Genomic DNA, 21113 nt, shown 5'->3' on the forward strand with positions numbered 1-21113 from the left:
ACACTTTTTATGGTCCCATATATATTGACTGCACTTATCTGAGCTTGTAGCAATTGCCTGGCTGGGGTCCCCATATGTTCCCATATGAGTCAAAAGTGATTACAAGTTAGAGGTTTTTGACTGATGAGGAGCTCGCCCGATATCCACTTTAAGAAGAAAACCTCTTTAATGGTGGATATTGAAGGTGTCAACCAGGCACTGTTGTTTTAATCAAAGGCAAAGAAGGTTGAGCATCTGAAGTCTTTTCCTCCTTTATAATATCAATAACACAGTATTGGGAAGTTCATTTGCTATTGTAGAGATTGAACTAAGGTTTGCTGGCAATACACTATCAGTTATTTGAAATAGTCACCTAACACCTAACACTTGAGAATCAAGCGAAAAACACAACCAAGAAGATGTTCAACTCAATGTGGAAACTAAAAAGAGAAAGACCTTTCTTCCCAAGGACCGTCTTCCAAGGCCTGGTACAATCAATGGTAATCAGTCATTTAGACTACTGCAACGCACTCTACGCTGGATGCAAAGAACAAATAATCAAGAAACTTCAGACAGCCCAGAACACAGCAGCTAGACTCATATTCGAGAAAACAAAATATGAGAGTGCTAAACCCCTACGAGAAAAACTGCATTGGCTCCCTCTTAAACAATGCATCACGTTCAAAATATGTACCTTGGTCCATAAAATCATTAATGGAGATGCCCCAGCCTACATGTCAGGCCTGATAGACTTATCAATGAGGAATGCTAAGACATCATCCTGCACATTCCTTAACCTTCATTTCCCCAACTGTAAAGGGCTAAAATACAAACTAATGCACGCATCAAACTTTTCCTACTTGAGCACACATTTTTGGAATGCACTACCGCGTAACTTAAAATCGATCCATGAACTAACCAACTTCCGCAAACTATTGAAGACCCATCTCTTTAACAAGACATACCACAAAGACCAACAAATATGAACTCCTTCACACATACCCAGAATTGTCTTTACTATCTGCTTGTTATATTAATATCATGCTTTAACATTATCATGTTACCCAAGATCCTTCTATAATACTAAATATTTATTTCTTACATATCTCCATTATTCATGATATATTGTAAGCCACATTGAGCCTGCAAAAAGGTGGGAAAATGTGGGATACAAACGCAATAAATAAATAAATAGTAGCAAGCGCATGGATCACTATGTTGATGTCACTTATGTCCAAAAGCAATCTGATAGAGCAAATTTTACAAAGTACTAGAGAAAGAGGACTTAATTGCAGTACATATTTGAGCACCAAAGTTTAGATAGGAGTAAAGATGTATTTTCCAGTCCGAGGGCAAGCAAATGTGGGTGATGTGATCCATGGAGTTCAGTGCAGACACTGCTATAGTGCATTATCATTTTAAAACTTTGAGGCAGTACCCCCACCATGCATGCACAGGTGCCTTCCCGCCCAAAGCTCTAGCACGGGACCAGCATCTCACTGGTCAACCACCCTGTAATCATAGGACAGTATAAAATGGATCAGGTGGACTAAGTTTCAGAACGAAACATAAGGTACTCTCTCCATTGCAATAAAATCCAGCATTTGGATAAGACTGGTAAAAACATCTAAATGACCATCCTGCAACGCACAATCTAAATTACAACGTATGTTTGTTTAGCCTCATTTGCATACTAATTTCCTTATTATAGTATGTGTCTGCATATTTTTTTCCTATACCCATTAAATAGATTTAGCTAGACCTCTGCTTACTATTTTTCAATTCACTACCACAAATGATCATGTTAGCTAGTGAATAGGCTCCTAAGGGTACTAAATCCAGATCACGTCCTAGCAAGAGTCTGCCTGCCCCTTGTTAGGACCAGTAAAAGGTATTATGTATATTGAATACAGAGTATATTTTATTGTCTGTATTATTTATGTTTTTATTTGGTCTGTTTTTGATTATGGGCCCTTTTACTACTGCTTATCACACACTATTGGAATTAGTGTATGCTAAATGCTAGGAAGCCCATTTATCTATTGGCTTTTTAGCATTTAGAGCATGCTAACGCAATTAGCACCTGCCAAGCTTTAGTAAAAGGGCCCTGCTCTAATCCTGTGCTAGGAATATTATGAGTGCAGTTTTACATTGCAGTTCAATTCTATAACTCAAATAACTGTGTGTCTGACACCGGGATTTGATCTTTCATTGTACCCCTAATACAACCTGAGGGCAAAGCGTGACCACATCAGGTTTTTAATAATGGATGAGAAACATTTTAATTTTACAACTCTCAAAGTTTGGGGACAAATGTTAAAAATTGTGAAATATTTTGCAGAGTAGAACATTTCTGTGAATTTAAGAAGATCCCAGACAATAAAATATGGGAAACTAGAAAGCCACCCATCTCTTCTATCCCAGGTGGATCTGTGAAGATCCCACCTATTTCCTCCATCAGTAGGAGATCTGTGAAGAACTCACCATTTTATTCCACCAGAAGGGATATCTGGAGACTCCACCCATCTAGACCAGCACAAGGGATCCTTAAAACCCCCACCTATCCATCTCATTATAAAGGACTTCTGGAAACCCCATTCATTCTGGCATGAAGTGTCTTCAGCCTCAAACCTAACTTCATAAAATGTTTCTAATTCTAAAGCATGACAGGTGACAGCTAATCATTCAGTCTCCATGCTCATATGGTCTGCCCCCAAAATCCTTCCACTTACCATGAGCTTCACTTGGAGACAGTGCAGAGGGTGATTGCTGTAGGCCCACTGGGTTTTGAGGAGTTAATGGGGCACTGGTGCTAGGCTGTTGCCCATTGTATGTGTCCATAGCCAGTTTGTGACGAAATGCCTCTTCTTTCCTACGATTGGCAAACCAATTGTAGACCCGCACTTCTGTGACTAAATTAGATCCAAGGCCTTGAGCCTGGGAGGGTGACACACCTCTCTGAAGGCACTCAGCCCTGTAAGCATCAACCATACAGACAGCAATAAAGTTCCAGTGCTTGAGAAAACTATAGCATAGACATAGCATTGTTATTACAGCAGAAACAGAGATAGCACGCTTGTCAGAACTGCAGAGAATGAAGACGCTGTAACCATATGAGACATTCCCCTTCCAACTGATTAAAAGTCTGACACTAGAAAACTGGTCATTGTGGTAATGGGGGAAAAAATAAAACAAAACAATTACATTACTAATAGAGGTGTCAGTACTAACTGACTTTTGGTAGAAGAACTAACTTTGCTGAGATGGGGGAATTTCTCAAAGAACAGTTAGTTGGATGGGAGCAGCTGAAGGAAGTAGAACAGCAGTGGGCGAAACTGAAAGGAGTCATTTTAAAAGTGACAAACCTTTATGTTAGAAAACTACATAAAACTAAGAGGAAAAGAAGACCGCTCTGGTTCTTCAACGCAGTAGCTGAGAAGGTAAGGGAAAGAAGATTAGCCTTCATATGTTACAAGAGGACTCAGAAAGAGGAAGCCAGGCAGAGATGCCAGAAAAAGCTAAGAGAAGAAGGAAAAGCTGCCAGGAAAGCAAAGAGGCAAATGGAAGAAAAGATAACCGACATGGTAAAATTGGGGGACAAGACATTTTTCAGATATATACATGACAGGAGAAAGTGCCACAATAGCATTGTGAATTTCAAAGCTCAGGGAGAGGAATATGTAGAAGCTGATCAGGATAAAGCTGAACTGCTTAACAATTACTTCTGTTCTGTGTTCACTGATGAAAGGCCTGGAGTAGGACCACAGAAACCAAATGCTAATGCGATGGATGTATGGTAGACCGGGACCGATTCTCAGAAGACTGTGTTCGTGAGGAGCTAGCTAAACTAAAAGTAGATAGAGTGATGGGGCCTGATGGGATACATCTGAGGGTGCTCAAGGAATTCAGAGATATTCCGGCAGCTCCGCTGTCAGACCTCTTCCTTAGAGTCTGGAGTGGTCCAGGAGGACTGAAGAAGGTCGAATGTGGTCCCTCTGCACAAGAGCGGAAGTAAGGAGGAGGTTGGGAATTACAGACCTATCAGTCTGACCTTGGTGGTGAGTAAACTAATAGAAACGTTTCTAAAGCAGAGGATTGTGAGGTTTCTCAAATCAAATGGCTCAGGACCTGAGGCAGGTCATGTCAGACAAATCTGATTGGTCTCTTTGACTGGGTGACCAAACATTGGATGTGGGAGGGGCACTGGATGTGGTGTACTTGGATTTTAGCAAAGCCTTTGACATGGTTCCGCACAGGTGACTGATTAATAAACTGAATGCCTTCAGTATGGGACCTAAAGTGACTGACTGGGTTAAAAACTGGTTATATGGGAGGAGACAGAGGGTAGTGGTAAATGGATCTTGCTCCGAGGAAAGGGATGTGCTACAGGGATCGTTCCTCGGTCCGGCTCTTTTTAACATCTTTATGAGTGATATTGTGGAAGGGCTGTCTGGTAAGGTTTGTCTCTTTGCGGATGATACCAAACTCTGTAATAGGTGGACAACTTGGAGGGTGTGGATGGCATTAAGAAGATCTAGTGAAGCTTGAATAATGGTCCAATAATTGGCAACTAAGATTTAAAGCTAAGAAATGCAGGGTCATGCACTTGGGTTACATGAATCCAAGGGGACAATACAATATAGGGGGTGAAGTGCTTCTGTTTACAAAAGAAGAGTGGAATTTGGGGGTGATTGTGACTGATGACCTTAAGATGGCCAAACAGGTAGAAAAAGTGATGGTCAAAGCCAGAAGGATGCTTGGGTGCATAAGGAGTGGGATGATCAGCAGGGAAAAAAAGAGGTGATAGTGCCCTTGTATAAGTCTCTGATGAGGCCCTATTTAGAGTACTGCATGCAATTCTGGAGACTGCACCTACGGAAAGATATAAGCAGGATGGAGTCGGTCCAGAGGGCGGCTACCAAACTGATAAGCGGTCTCAGTCATAAAACATATAGTGATAGGCTCATGAACCTCAACATGTATACGCAGGAAGAGAGGTGGGAGAGAGGAGATATGATAGAGATGTTTAAATACCTTAGAAGCGTTAATGTACGGGAGGTGAGCCTTTTTCAAATTAAGAAGAACTCTGGAATAAGAGGGCATAGGATGAAGCTAAGAGGAAATAGGCTTAGGAGGATTCTAAGAAAATACTCTTTCATGGAAAGGGTGGTGGATGCATGGAATGGCATCCCAGTGGAGGTCGTGGAGATGAAGACTGTCAGAATTTAAGAAAGCATGGGACAGGCACGTGGGATCCCTTAGGAAAAGGAGGAGTTAGTGAATATTGAGGAAGGGCAGACTAGATGGGCCATTTAGCCCTTATCTGCTCTCATGTGTTTATGTTTCTATATACGGAGAAAGAAGAGAAACATCAAGAAATGCTGTCCAAGACAAAGAAAATGGGATATGGATGGCTTTGTGCATTAATGATCCACATTTCTTCAGTATGATGGATGTGGTCTTTATTTCACTTATTTGTAATCTTCACAAATGAAGTCTGAACACATGTGACACATGATGTTGCACTTTATGTACATGTTGCATCGTAGTTCTCAGGGTTTTGTTTCTACAAGTACACTCTTTACAACTTTCACTTCTGAAAGTGTTATTGTTGATTATTTATTATATTTTAACCTATGGTTTTTCCTTCCACCCTCCATTCTCTTTTGTGGTCTACATTTCTTGCATGAATAGGTTATTTTTTTGCTCCCACAGTCACTCATGCACTAATGCCAGTCTAGATTTTAATTTCTCAAGACTTCAGGTTATAGAAAGGTGCTCCAATTGAGCAATTCTTCACTGGATGGAGTAAGGGAAACCATAGTAGGTATTTTCTGTCCCTGGGGGGAGGCTCACAAAATCATTTTTTTCCTTTTTTTTTTTTTTTTTTTAACAGCTACAGTGGGATTTCATCCAACAACCTCTGGTTCTCTGCACTGGCTCATTCCTATAGAATGACATGGGGACGGGGACCTGCAGTAACCACGGGGATGGGGACAGGGACAGGGCTGGGACAGATCCCACCAGGACAGGGCGGGGATGGGGACAGAGCCCACGGTGATAAAACAAACTTTGTCCCCGTGTCATTTTCTACTTTGAAGCCTGTTAATGAACTAGACTGTTATTTATGTTTGAATGATGCAGACAATGATATCTGTATTTTTTGGAAAAAGAAGCAAGCATGCTGGCCACTAGTAAAATTTGCATGGGTGATCCTGTACATCCTGCTACCAGCACATCTTTTAAGAAGACATCTTCTATTGCATGAAGGACTGTGGAAGACAGGAGAGCTAGACTGAATCCTGAGATTGTTGATGACTTCTTATTCATCCACAGAATCAAAAATCGTAACAGTGCTTCATAGGGCATATTTAGGACATACAGAATGGGTTGTATTTTGTACCCCTGGATATTTTAACAGGGTAGATTAGGATTCTTTGGGATAGTTAAGTACATAAGTACATAAGTAATGCCATACTGGGAAAAGACCAAGGGTCCATCGAGCCCAGCATCCTGTCCACGACAGCGGCCAATCCAGGCCAAGGGCACCTGGCAAGCTTCCCAAATGTACAAACATTCTATACATGTTATTCCTGGAATTTTGGATTTTTCCAAGTCCGTTTAGTAGCGGTCTATGGACTTGTCCTTTAGGAAACCGTCCAACCCCTTTTTAAACTCTGCTAAGCTAACCGCCTTCACCACTTTGGAAGGGTAGAGGGTTGTGGTGAAGAGGGTTATTATAGCTGCTCGCTTTTATGATCTCTGTTTGTAATTTATATACAATAGTTGCACAGCATATTGTTCCTTTTTATACTTTAATAAAAAGATTTAAATATAAAATCATAATTGTTCGAGGCTTCTGCAGATGAGGACAGAGCCCATGGGGACAGAGACAGGGCCTGTGGGGATGGGGCGGGGACAGAGACAGAACCTGTGGGGATGGGGCGGGGACAGAGACAGAACCTGTGGGGATGGGGTGGGGATGGAGACAGAACCCATGAGGATGGGGCGGAGATAGGAACAAACTTTGTCCCCATGTCATTCTCTACTAATTCCCAGCTGTGAAAAACCATCGTGCTATTCCTCCACATGGATGTCTGTGTGGCCATTCTATAATACGGGTATTCCTCTGCTGCCACAAAGACATCCATATCCCTTATTTTGCCCTGTTCATAGTTTGGATGTTTGTTTGTAAAATGGATGTTCATGCTGAGAACCAGGGGGACTGGTTTGATTCCCACTGCAGCTCTTTGTGACTCTGGGCAGTATATCAAATCCCATTCATGTTCCCTTTCCACTTGAACGTCCATTTCTCATGTATTTTAGAACAGGCTGTATGTGGGCAGATCATGTTCTAAAATATATGAGAAATGTACATCCATATGTTACGTACAGACTTGTAGAAAGGATGTTCATCAACCAGCTCACCATTATCCAATTATTTGTTTTCACCTTAAAAAGAAAACAAAAATAAAGAAATAAAAGCTAATCATTTATCTATGTGGTTAGTCTTTTTTTTTTTTTTTTTTAGTATAGCATCTACCAATTTACCCTGCACCAATGTTAGGCTCATCAGTCTATGGTTTCCCAGATCACCAATGGAGCCCTTTTTAAAAACCAGCATTATGTTGGTCACTCTCCAATCCCACATGCACTCCTGAATTTGACACTCTTGAGCTTCATACACTCTTTTCACCTGTCCATTTCATACTCCATCTCTATATGTTCTCCTATTCCTTCTATACTGCATCTTCTTTCCTTCCCATACCTTTTTGTAATTGTCACATTCTGCCTTCCACATGCCCTTCTGTACCTGTTACACTCCTCCACCAGAGCTTCCCTCTCCTCCTTGCTGGGGTTCTTTTGTCTTTCATAGGCATGGAATAAGATTTGCTGTGAAGCTGGACCCCACTTAAATCGATTTCTTCTTGCCTTCTTGGTGGGTATTTCATCCCCATTTGGCTCCTCTGTCAGGATTCCCTGTCCAGCGTGTGTGAATTCTGTCAGCAGAAATATCATTAAATCCAATCACCTCACAGTCTCTTGGCATACATCATGATCATTTTCCTTTCCCCCCCACTTCCACCTACTTTTTTTTTTTACTGTCTGTAAACCGCATTGACGTCTCTTAGACCCTTGTGATATATCAAGCATATGTAAATAAATAAATGTTTACAAATTCAGGAACATTCACCTGTTGTCCCAGCCTTAATACTGTCTGACATGGCTATAGTGCTAACAGGCATGTACTTCTCTGACATTGAGGCCCCTCTATGATGTTATACCCCCTGCACCTGCTTCTCATTATAGGGACCCCAAGTCTCCCTATGTTATGACAGGGCTCTTTGTCTCCCTCTTCTATAGTTTGCCTCCTGTACCTCCCTTTCTTGCAGCAGAACACAAGCCTTCCTCTTCTATGGTAAAGCCCTTCCATCTCTCCCTCCTGTAGCTGGGCTGTGCACTTTTCTCCTGTCACTGTTGCCCCATGCCCTTCATGGCCATGTTCGTACTCACGCTGAGCGATCTCTCGCTGCTTGCCCACATACCAGGCATACAGCGCTGCCCGCTTCTGGGTCTTCATCGGGGTACCCTTGTTGAGGTGCTGGGACAGGTGTGACTGGTTTAAGCCTGTTGTGTCCACAACCTCTCGCTGTGGGATATTGTGTTGCAGCAGATAAGACTTCACCATCTTTGCCACACGCCATGGGTCCTCCCTGTAACACAGTGAGGGCAGTGACTGCAGGGGGAACAGTACTGGCCCTATGAGTAAGAGGATAGAGTCTGGTTCTGTTTGGGAATTGCTTGTCTCTACCCTGTGGAGGGCTGGAGTAATGAGAATCTGATTGCTGTAGAGGGGGAAAAACAGTCCAGACTCTGGCCAGGAAAAAAAAATCCTAAACCTATGAAGAAAAAAAATATTTTGCCTCTGTGGAAGGGAAAGTCTGAGCTCTGAGTGCACACTTACAAAGTTTCCCATCTTAAGCATTCCTCTTTCTCCATGAAAATCTGATTTGCTACAGCAATGTTGAGCAAATAATTGTGATTACCACGTTTGTCCACCTGTATATGTGAAAACAAAGGTCAACAAACACACTGTAGATGAGACCTTTTTATTAGACTATCTGAATATATCTGTGGCAAGCTTTCAAGAGTTATCCTTTCTTCATCAGATCAGTCTGACTTGACAGTCAACATCTTGGACCAGATGTATTTGAAGGATATCAGGTGCTTAGAATAACTCCCCTTGCCACTCTCTCCCTTCTGCACTAGAGCTGCCTGAATGGAGCCAAGCCCTTAGGAAGACATGTTCTTTGTTATCCTTTTCCTTACAGTACACCAGAGCTATCTGAAGGGTGCCATGCATTTAAAATCATCCCTCTTGCACTCAGTCCCCGATCCTGTACCAGAGCTGTCAGAAGGAAACCAAATCCTTGGGAAACCATGCTCTTTGTTGCACTCTTCCTATCTGTGTATTAGTATTATCTGAAGGGTGCCAGGCATTTAAAATCATTCCCCTTGAACTCTCTTTCTAATCCTGCATCAGAGCTGTCTGAATGGAGCCAAGCCCTTGGGAAACCATGCTGTTTGGCCCCGATGCTCAGAAGCAAATGCAGGCACTAGAGGCCATTACCGCTGGACAAGCACCTGCATTTGCTACCACAAAATGTTCAGAGCCGGTGCGTAAAATTGTTATGTTCTTCCTAACAGTGTATTAGTGCCACCTGAAGGGTGCCATGCATTTAAAACCATGCCCCTTGACATCTGAAGGTACCAGATCATTGGGAAATCAGCTTCTTTATACCTTTCCCATAATCATGTACCAGAGCTGCTGTTCTTTGTTTGTTTTGGGGGTTGGCAGGAGCTTCAGAGATAAGGAACCCATTTAAGGCCAAAGTCCACACTTGCATTCTGAAAGTAAACATCTCCAGCTGTTTCCTCTCTGTTGCTTCTCAGAGGAAAAGCAAAGAGGGTTTAATGTAAAAGGAATGGAAAGACTGGATCCCCCATGGAAACCAACAAGAGCTTTATTATTCCCTTTTTGGTTTTATTTCTACTCTGTCTCTTAACCCTCCCTCCCTTGCTTTCCTTTATTTGGAATTTCTAGACTGGTTTTTACATAATAAGTTCTAAGTGGTTTACAGATTGGATATTAGATACAAAGATGGGACCCAGACCTCAGGATTTACAGCAGCTATTAATTACAGTAGATTCGATAGGCATTATAGGGGGACTAACATAGGAATCTTTTAAACAGAGATGTTTTTACATGTTTTCTGAATTGCATGTAGTTGTGCCTCTGGTTCAAACTTAAATTATAAGTCCTCTAGGGCCTGAGAAATATCTACTGTAACTGAACATAACTCACTTTGAGCGATCACTGAGAAAGGCGTGAGTTAAATACAAATTCACTTATTCTAAAGTATTTTAGATATTTTCTCATGTATTTACAATAAAGAATTAGGACAATACTAATATTGTACTTTCAGGTGTTTTAACCCTCCATTGCCCCAGGTACAAAATAAGTACCTGTATATATGTAAACTGCTTTGAATGTAGTTGCAAAATACCACAGAAAGGCGGTATATCAAGTCCCATTTCCCTTTCCCTTCCCTTATCACACTATCCAGCTTATTTTCGAAAGAGAAAGACGCCCATATTTTGACCCAAATCGGGAGACAGGTGCCTTTCTCTCATGGGCGCCCAAATCGGTATAATCGAAAGCTGATTTTGGGTGCCTCCAACTGCAGTATGTCACGGGAATGGACAAAGTTGACGGGGGCGTGTCAGAGGCATGGTGAAGGCGGGACTGGGGCGTGTTTATTGGCTGAGGAGAGATGGGCGCACTTGGCCGATAATGGAAAAAAGAAGGGCGCCAGAAGCGAGAATTTGGGTCACTTTTTTTGGACCCTTTTTTTCCATAAACAAGTCCCCAAAATATGCCCCAACTGCCCAGATGACCACCGGAGGGAATCGGGGATGACCTCCCCTGACTCCTCCAGTGGTCACTAACCCCCTCCCACCAAAAAAAAAGAACTTTAAAAACTTTTTTCCCAGCCTGTATGCCAGCCTCAAATGTCATACCCAGCTCCATCACAGCAGTATGCAGATCCCTGGAGCAGTTGTTAGTGGGTGCAGTGGACTTCAGGCAGGTAGACGCAGGCCCATCCCCCCCCCCCCACCTGTTACACTTGTGCTGCTAAATGGGAGCCCTCCAAACCGCCCCCAAAACCCACTGTACCCACATCTAGGTGCCCCCCTTCAGCCATAAGTGCTATGGTAATGGTGTAGAGTTGTGGGCAGTGGGTTTTGAGGGGGATTTGGGGGGCTCAGCACCCAAGGTAAGGGAGCTATGGACTTGGGAGGTATTTAATTTTTTTTTTTAATTGTTACAAGTGCCCCCTAGGGTGCCCGGTTGGTGTCCTGGCAGGTGAGGGGAACCAGTGCACTTCAAATCCTGGCCCCTCCCACGACCAAATGCCTTGGATTTGTTTGTTTTTGAGCTGGGCGCCTTCAGTTTCCATTATCACTGAAAACCGATACTGCTCAGCTCAAATCCATCCAAATGCGATGCATTTGCCCGGCACAAACCGTATTATCGAAACAAAAGATGGACGCCCATCTTTTTCGAAAATACAGTCTGGTCCACCCCTTCGGGGACCCGTCCTCGGAGATAAACGCCCATGGAGATGGGCAATCGCGTTCGATTATGCCCCTCTATATGCATCAGTGTGAATGAAGGCTGTCTGGTGCTTTGCTGAAAGTCTGCTATTCAGCTATCCATGCTGTATTTGTATTTTATGTAAATAAGTAAGACATCTGCATGGAGGTGACATGCAGTGCATGTTTTCTAAGGTAATTACTGTGACAGTGAGATATGGTCTGGATATCCTAGGATGGTTAGTGTGACAGTAAGATACTACAGCTTAGTTAGATATGGCTTTCCTGTTACTGTAGCAGTGATATTCAGTGAAAGCTTCCTGGGGTGGGTGGTCACTGTGGCAGTGAGATATAATATGGTTTTCCTGAGGTGGTTAGTGTGGTAACAAGAAGCAGTACAGGGTTCCTGCAATGGTTACTTTGTCAGAGAGATGAAGTGTGGATTTTCTGGAGTAGTTACTGTGACAGGTGAAAAACAAATTATTTTTAACAAAATACAAAAAGGCTATATTACTTATATTAAATCAGTAGTTTAAAATATTTTAGGTGATTCCATTGTCAGTTAAAAGAAAATGGGTAATGCCACTTTAAAATATCAGAGACATAGTACTCTGAAGAAGTGTATTTCATTCTAATGGTGATTAATAGGGTTTAACACTATCTTTATATTTATACTTAAATACCATCTTTCTTCAAAGAAAATCATCCGTCCAAAGTGGGCATTCATTTCCTATGCCTTACTTTCCCTTCCACCCTGTAGGGTAGTGATTCCCAAACCTGCCCTGGGTGACCCCCAGCCAGTCACATTTTCAGGACATCCACAATAAATATGCACGAGATAGATTTGCATACCAAGGAGGCAGTGAATAACCTGAAAACTTGACTGTCTGGGGTTCCCCCAGAATAGGTTTGGAAATCACTGCAGTAGGGACTTCTGAACCTGAAAGAGTAGCTTAGTGGTTAGAGCAGGAGGCTAAGAACTAGGATAAGCTAGGGTCACATCCCACTGATACTCCTTGTGTCCCTTCACCAAGTAATTCCACCCTCCATTACCTTAGGTACAAATTTAGGGGCAGATGCAGTGAGCCTTGTGGTAGAGCTGCAGCTCTACTGCAAAATTACCAATGGAAAAATAACATGGCATGCTGTAATGAGCATACAAATGACTGTTGCATTAAACTCATGGCAGTAATCTGTAGCTCATTGCTAAATGTCACCTTTCCTGTCAATGCCTGAGCAGTGATTGGTTCAGGTACTGACAGGAAGGATGACATTAAAAAAAATGCTGCAGGCAAACATGCCACAGCATTTTTATCAGGCCCCATCCCATCCCAACCCCAGAAGAAGATCCTTGTGTCTTGAAGCACCTACCCCCCCCCTCCTGTCCCAAGCCCTGAACAAGATCCTTGGTGTCTAGCACACCCACCCACCTCAAAATGACTGCCCTCCCTCTCATCACCATCCCTAAACAAGATCCATGGTGTCTATTGGCATCACTTCCTTCCACCCTGACGACTAAACCAAAAGAAAAGGCCCTGGTGGCTAGTGTGTACTTACCCTCCGACCCACTGCCCAGAACCCCCCCCCCCTCCCAAACCTGGTAGCTTACTTGAGGCAGGAGTGAAGCCCACCCCCTCCTGCCCCCGGGCACCATCTTCAAAATGGGGACACCCGACTCCACCTGGTTCATTCTGGGATGCACTGGGTGGGGTCAATTTGCCATTTAAAGGGCCACCATTTTGAAGATGATGGTGCCCAGAGGCAGGAGAGAGTGGGTTTTACTTTTGCCTCATGTAAGGTAGGAGCTGGTGTGGTGGGGGGGAAGCCTAAATGAGGGGTGGACACCGACTAGTCACCAGGGACTTTTCATTTTGGTTAGTCGAGTAAGTGGGTGATTGGATGAGAGAGAGGAAGGGGCACCACTAGACACTAGGGATCATGTTTGGAGCTTGAGATGGGAGGGTGTTGGTCATGTCGGGGGGGGGGGGTGCCACTAGACACCAGGAATATTTTTCAGGGCAGGAGTTGGTCATGTCGAGAGGGGGGGCTGGTCAGGGACCCATGCAAAAAGTGTGGTCAGGTTGGAGTGAGAGAGAGAGTGCTACTAGATACCTGCTCCTCTCAACCAATCTTTCAATGCTGCTCTGGACCTGGCAAAACATTTCCCACACAAAACATGTGGATAATTTTTTTTTCTGCCCAGCTACAGGATATTTAATGACCACTTTAACATGCATTTTAAAGTGTTCTGCAGTAAGGGTTTCTCCCCATGAGTTAATACCTGTACTAAAACCCTTTCTGTAGTACTCAGCCAGTAAAACACATGGTTTACCAGGTTAAAGCCACAGTAATGCTTTCTGCACCAGCCCCTTAGATTGACAAGGAAGTAAAGCCCAGCCAGTTCATGATGGAAAGAAGTGGAGTCAGGAGCAGAGAGGTGAGGAGATTCTGAAAAGACCCTGCGGAGAAGGAAAAGAATATTTATTTGGTTTTTTTTTTTCCTGAATTTAGCTCACAACTTCTCATTTTTCCCAAGGGGGTGGGGGATTAAAAAAGGCATTCCTTCCCTCCTCTGCAGGGTCCTTCCAGAATCTCCTCACCTTTCTGTTCTTGACTCCCCTTTTATTTCCATCATGAACTGGCTGGGCTTTACTCCTGTGTTAGAGGCATTCTCACCTCCCTTTTGTTTCCTGAACAATAAGTAACCCAGGTAGTTAGTTATAAACTCATAGTGAACAAGGGGCTAGTTGATTATTTATAGCAACATCTCAAATTTAAATGAAAAGTAAATATGAAGTAGTTGGTATTAAAGAAACCCTAAGGAGAGAGCTGAAATCAGAGTCAGAGTGCTCCTTCTGGCTCCTGTGGGACTTTGTCGATCTTAGCACTGCATCATCTATTAGGGCCACACAACGAGGGCTTCCAAAATGTTGGTGACCCAGACATATAGATGAGTCACCCTAGACTGCTGATATACTGGACAATTACATTTTCCGGACCAAGGAAATGCAGACTTGAAGATGAACAAAGAGGAGCATGAAAAGCAAAGAAAAAAGGCAAGCCTACATTTAGGGAATTAAACCTCACCGAGTGTGCAAGGGAAAGGTAAGGCCGCCGCTGAAAGGAGAAACTATAGTGAATGGAGGGAAAAGGTAAAACCTCCTCTGGAGGCAGAAGCCACAGTGACTTTGGAGAGGAGAGCTCCAGTAACTACTGTGCACTCTACAAAAGATAGACATAAGGTCTGCTCAGAGGGGAGAAGAGGAAGAAGGCAGTTCAAATCCAATATGTGATAAATCTGAACTCAGAACAGGGTTGGTTTAATCATTAGGCAAACTAGCTGGTTGCCTAGGGAGCAGCTTCTGGAGGTCAGCAAAGAGTAGATATATTTAAAGCAATAGATCCTCAATAGCCACACAAAAACAAAGAACCATCAGGATGTACATTTACCCAAAGAAGGGCTGAGCAATTTTCAAATATTTACCTGGATAAACAGTTTTGGAAATTGTCTTCTTTATGTAGATATATAAGAAAAAAGTATGATGTGCATTTGTGTTGCGAATGATGATGTTGGGGTATAATAATTGGTGAGGTTAATTATCAAAATCTCAGGAGGAGAGGGGCTAAGGACTTGTTAATTTGGATGGTGGAGAGTGGCAGAGCTGAAGGTTTGTCTAGGATGCCTACCACTGACCCTGTCCTCAGATCATAGGAGCCAGCTCTATGGATGCAAGCTCCTTCACTGTGTCCAGGAAAGGATAATCTATATTGTGATTAGCAACCCCAATACATTTGAAACGTTGGCACCTATGGCTCAGAGGGAGGCTGCATAGTGTTCAGGAAAAATATGATATGTGATGTTTTGTGAGCTCAAAGGAAGCCTGTATAGTGTGCAGGCAGAGTCTGCTATATGATATATTCTGAACACAGATGGAGGCTGTGTAGTGTGCAGGCAGTCTGATATGTTCTGTATTTTGAGCTCAGATGGAGGCTGTGTAGTGTGCGGGCAGAGTCTGATATGTGATGTATTGTGAGCTCAGAGGAAAGCTGCATAGTTGTGAGCTCAGAGGAAAACTGCATAGTGTGCAGGCAGAGTCTGATATATACTGTATTGTGAACTCAGAGGGAGGGTGCATAGTGTGTAGGCAGAGTCTGATATGTACTGTATTGTGAGCTCAGAGGGAGGCTGTATAGTTTGCAGGCAGTCTGATATATACTGTATTGTGAGCTCAGAGGGAGGCTGCATAGTGTGTAGGCAGAATCTGATATATACTCTATTCTGAGCTCAGAGGAAGGCTGCGTAGTGTGAAGGCAGAGTCTGATATATACTGTATTGTGAGCTCAGAGGGAGGCTGCATAGTGTGTAGGCAGAATCTGATATATACTCTATTCTGAGCTCAGAGGAAGGCTGCGTAGTGTGAAGGCAGAGTCTGATATATACTGTATTCTGAGCTCAGAGGGAGGCTGTACACCGTGCAGGCAGAGTCTGATATGTAATGAAGGGATGAAATACTTAATGAGGAGAGTTAGAAAAATAATCACTTTTCATCCAATGGTAATTATGTTTCACCACCTCAAGCCTCCCTCTTAATGCATTTGAAAAATCATCAGAAGTCAAACACTGATTTATCTGTTTTCTTTACAATATAAACATATCTTACAAAGCAACCATATACAAAATTACCATCCAGGCCTGTCTGAGAAAAGTTCAGTGTCCTAAGTATGCTGCAGCAAATTATGCAGACAGAGGGGAAGGATGGTACAAGATATCCTGAATGAGAAAAAGAAAAGCTGAAAATTACAGGGCTAAGGAGAGACAAAATGTGTCTCCAGGGACAGGAAGAATGTGAGAAAGTAAGGGAGGAGTAGAACAGTATTGAAGAGGAAGAAGGTCCAGGGCTACCTCTTCTCATTCTTTCTCTTTCCTTATAAGCATCACTTTTGGTCCAACCTGCTAGAACAAGACGATATATAAATGCATAGATAGACAGAAGTTGTATTCCTTTACTAGCTATTTGGGAAGTCTCCTTTATTGGTGAATTGGTAGAACCTGAGGGAATAATTTTTTTTTTCAATTTTAATTTAGAAAGGAAGAACATCACAGATAATCAATCCCCCCCCCCCCCCCATTTTAACATAAGTGATTTAGAGGCCTCAGGACATGCACTTTCAAACAATGCTCTTGCATGTTCTCTTAGAAAGATGCAGGCCCACCTTAAGTCAGCTATAGTAATTATACAAGCATGGAAGCTGCTGGAAATAAGTGATCATAACTATAAGTAAAATGTAGGTGCTTTTATACTGAGTATCAAGTGTATGTAGGAAAACTTTTGCTTGGAGAGTGGGAAGCTGAGAGAAGAACAGACAACATAGAAGTCACCTTTACAAAATGATTGGAGGTGCTAAACTCAACACAAATTAACACTCTCTGGATACAGTGAAAGAGTTTGTTCAATATTGAGGGTGCTATACCCACAGAGCTGGCAGCTATGGCAAACAGTGATGGAAAGAGAGACATAAGAGAATGGAAAGGAGAGAAAAGAAGAGGAAATGGATTGTGAAAAGGAGGAATATGTTCTTACTGTAAAAGTCTCTCCACCACTGCCTTCTGGTGAGCAGCTTCCTCAGGGTTCAGGCCTTCTAACTCCTTCATGATAGGAGGAGTATAATCATCTCCATCTTCAGAGGACTCATCCCCTGACAGCCTTGGCCCTTCCATGCCATTTGACAAATCAGGGAGCTGGCCACAAGTTTCCCCCCTCTGTAGCTGGCTCTCTCCAGTGAAAGCATAGTGATCCACTTCATCTAGAGCTTTTATCAGGGACTCCCGACTCAGTCCTGATCCAAGCAGCGCCATGACAAGCTCTTGCTGAAGGCAGCTCAGTCTTGAGTTCATCGCATACAATCTAGTCAGTTTCCACCTGGACAGCTTCTCTTCAGGTAATACCGCTCCTTGCTGCCAGGACCCAAATAATAATGGATCCACTTTCTCTTCTTCCCCCAAAGAGTCCTAAACAAGATCCAGTGACTAGCTTTCAACCCCCACAGCTCTCCAGAGAGGTGCTGATAAAGGGACCCTTGGCTGTCCGTTCTCCAAGGTTCATATTTATCTGTGTGTTTAGCAAGTTACTGAACTTTGGACTTAACTGCAGGAGCTGTGCACAAAGTGCAGTGAGAGAGACAGAGTGGAAGAGGGCGGGAGAGAGAGAGAGAGGTCTGGAGAGAGGGTAGGAATGAGAAGATAGGACAGAAGGAGAAAGAACAAGGGAGAAGCATTTATAAAAGGTAAGAAGTGAGGAGTGACAGAGAATATGGGTGAGAGAGACTGCAAGGGGGAAGGGGGCAGATAGAAAAAGAGATAGAGACACAGTAGTACAGGAACATAGAGCAGAAGAGAGAAGAGAGGGTGAGAGAGTCTGCAAAATTAAACACAGCCAAATTAATAAAGGAAAGGAAAGGTAATAAGAGAGGGAAGAGGAGGAAATGAAAGAAGGAGAGAGAGGGAAAGCGAGAGAGATAGAGTCTGAAGAGCAGTAACACCCTATTAATGATTGTAGAGCACAACTAGAACATAAGAAAAGCCATGCTGAATCAGACAGAGGTTCATCAAGCCCAGCTTTGTTTCTTCAACAGTGGCTGGTCTGGGTCACATACACCTAGCAGATCCCAAAATGTAGATCTACTTTTCAAAGCTTATTGCCCCAGGTACAATATATAACTTAGACTGTGAGCCCATTAGGGACAGTGCAAAGTACCTGTAATAGAAATTGTAAACCGCATAGTCACCTCAGGGATCACTTGCAATATATCAAGTGCTGAAAATAAATAAATAACATTTCCATGGATGAGAAATGGCTCTCCCAATTCTACTTAGCTAATCATATAGGGCCTGATATACAGCCCAGGATGGTCAGCATTCTTTAAACTGCTGTTAGCGGTGGTCTGAATCAAGATTGGATATAGTTTATTAAAACTTACTACACTGCTCTGACAATGCAGAGCAGAGCGGTGTACAGGTTAAAAACATAGAAAGTAAGAAAATCACTTCATAATTTGACAGGACAGTGATAGAACTTGCAAAAGAAATAAGAGGGAAGAAAAGAAAAAAAGAGAAAAATGAAGCAAGTTTCCAGCATTGAATATCCGGGCACACATGGATAATTGAAAGGGACGTCCAAGTTTTGTTGAGGACGTCCTCGCAAAACATCCTGATGGAGGGGTGGGGAAACCCGTATTATCGAAACAAGATGGACGTCCAAATCTTTAAATTTAGGTCATCCCTAGACTTGGTCGTTTCTGATAGAAACCAAGGACGTCCATCTCAGAAACGACCAAATGCAAGCCCTTTGGTCATAGGAGGAGCCAGCATTTGTAGTGCACTAGTCCCCCTGACATGCTAGGACACCAACCGGGCACCCTAGGGAGCACTGCAGTGGACTTTATAAATTGCTCCCAGGTACATAGCTCCCTTGTGTGCTGAGCCCCCCTAAAACCCACTACCCACAACTGTGCACCACTAACATAGCCCTTGCGGGTGAAGGGGGGCACCTAGATGTGGGTACAGTGGGTTTGTGGTGGGTTTTGGAGGGCTTGCTGTTTCCTCCACAAACGTAACAGGTAGGGGGGTATGGGCCTGGGTCCGCCTGCCTGAAGTGCACTGCACCCACTAAAACTGCTCCAGGGATCTGCATACTGCTGTGATGGAGCTGAGTATGACATCTGAGGCTGGCAAAATATATTTTGAAAGATATTTTTTGAGGGTGGGAGGGGCTTAGTGACCACTGGGGGAGTAAGGGGAGGTCATCCTCGATTCTTTCCGGTGGTCATCTGGTCATTTCGGGCACCTTTTCGTGCCTTGGTCATAAGAAAAACACGACCAGGTAGTCGTCCAAGTGCTCGTCAGGAACTCCCTTTTTTTTTTCCATTTTGGGTCGATGACATCCATGTGTTAGGTATGCCCAAGTCCTGCCTTTGCTATGCCTCCAACATGCCCCCTTGAACTTTGGCTGTCTCTGCAACGGAAAGCAGTTGGGGATGTCCAAAATCAGCTTTTGATGACCCTGTGAGAAGGACGCCCATCTTTCGATTTGTGTCGAAAGATGGGCATCCTTAACTTCAGAGTGACCAATGGGCTCATTTTCGAAAGAGCAGTGGGCGATATTCAGACCGATGCCTGGTTAGCTCAGTGGATAAAGTTAAGACAGCAAAAAGGCTGTCCTAACTTTATCCACTTACTTAACCTGTTCACAGACTGAATATCATCGCTAACCGATTATGTAGTGGCTCCGCTCCCCTGGACCACTCCTACACTAACTGAACAGTGCCTGAGTGGTCACAGGCAATATTTAGCAGCACTATCGGCTTAAGTGTCATTGGTAAGGGACCGCTCTGCTGGCTGGCTGACTGTGTGTGGTGGGGAATCTGGGCCTCTGCCTGGGGATGGAATTTGGTTCTTCCTCCGTGGCACTAGCACCTATCTAGTCCACTGTAAGTAAGGAAACCAATTTGGTTAATCTGTTTCCACTTTCCACCCCCCCTCCTCCCCCGCACAGCCGTCATTTCAGTTCACTCAAAACAAAGCAAGCAAACTTATGAGATGCTGCATCCACCTTGTCATTCTTTATTGTTGCTCCATCTTAAAAGGTGGAGGAGAAAATAAATAACAATTGAACATCACTAAAACAGCTTCAACAATTATTTTAGTTGGTAGAAACTGCAATTATGAACTCTGTGCTCATTTTTCTTCACTGTTCTTATATATAGATGTCCAGATTTCAGTGAGGCTATCCTGTTTCCTGATGGGTTCATCTTAACTGTAGTTGTAATCTGCCTTTGGAAGCCTGGTGTTATAAAGATGATAGAACATACTGAAATTAAATGGAAGTAGAATTAAACTCTCCTTTCATTGGGGCACATGGAATCACATCTTCATCTGTTTTGTAGACATTTACCTTTTAGATACACAAAGGGATTATTCTGTTTTGAATGTGTTTCAGGGGCAAGTAGTTTTATAAGTCAGTGAGTGGAGGAGTGGCCTAGTGGTTAGGGTGGTGGACTTTGGTCCTGAGAAACTGAGTTCAATTCCCGGCATAGGCAGCTCCTTGTGACTCTGGGCAAGTCACTTAACCCTCCATTGCCTACCACATAGAGCCTGCCATGAGTGGGAAAGCGTGGGGTACAAATTTAACAAAAAATACAAATAAATATTTTGCTTCATGCAGATCTCTTTTGTTTAAACATAAATGGGCTATAAACCCCTAATTCAGTCCACTGGTTTTCTTATATTTTGTTCTTGTGATGATATTGTGCCAAAACTGAAAACTCTTATCTCTATCTGGTTGATAATAAAAGGAACACTATCTGCCCTAAAAAGTTATATTGTGGCTCTACATGAGGAATTGTGATATTGAATAAATAAGTGTATGTTTGTGCCCCTAGTCATCATGCATCCTACGTTTATATAATCCTTTCAAGAA

The 21113-nt window shown here is 43.1% G+C and overlaps 1 protein-coding gene across 1 annotated transcript in view; it reads right to left on the reverse strand.

Annotated features, from left to right (window-relative positions):
* The window catches only part of HNF1A (HNF1 homeobox A), a 74828-nt gene extending 56855 nt beyond the window's left edge, over positions 1 to 17973 (reverse strand). Inside the window, 4 exon segments of the mRNA XM_030218724.1 lie at positions 2712 to 2953; positions 7793 to 7979; positions 8494 to 8693; positions 17220 to 17973. Coding sequence (XP_030074584.1) covers positions 2712 to 2953; positions 7793 to 7979; positions 8494 to 8693; positions 17220 to 17533 — 943 coding nt within the window. The 5' untranslated portion in view covers positions 17534 to 17973.
* Between the last annotated feature and the right edge of the window lie 3140 nt (positions 17974 to 21113).

Source organism: Microcaecilia unicolor, chromosome 11 (assembly GCF_901765095.1).
Source record: "Microcaecilia unicolor chromosome 11, aMicUni1.1, whole genome shotgun sequence".
Lineage (NCBI taxonomy): Eukaryota > Metazoa > Chordata > Amphibia > Gymnophiona > Siphonopidae > Microcaecilia > Microcaecilia unicolor.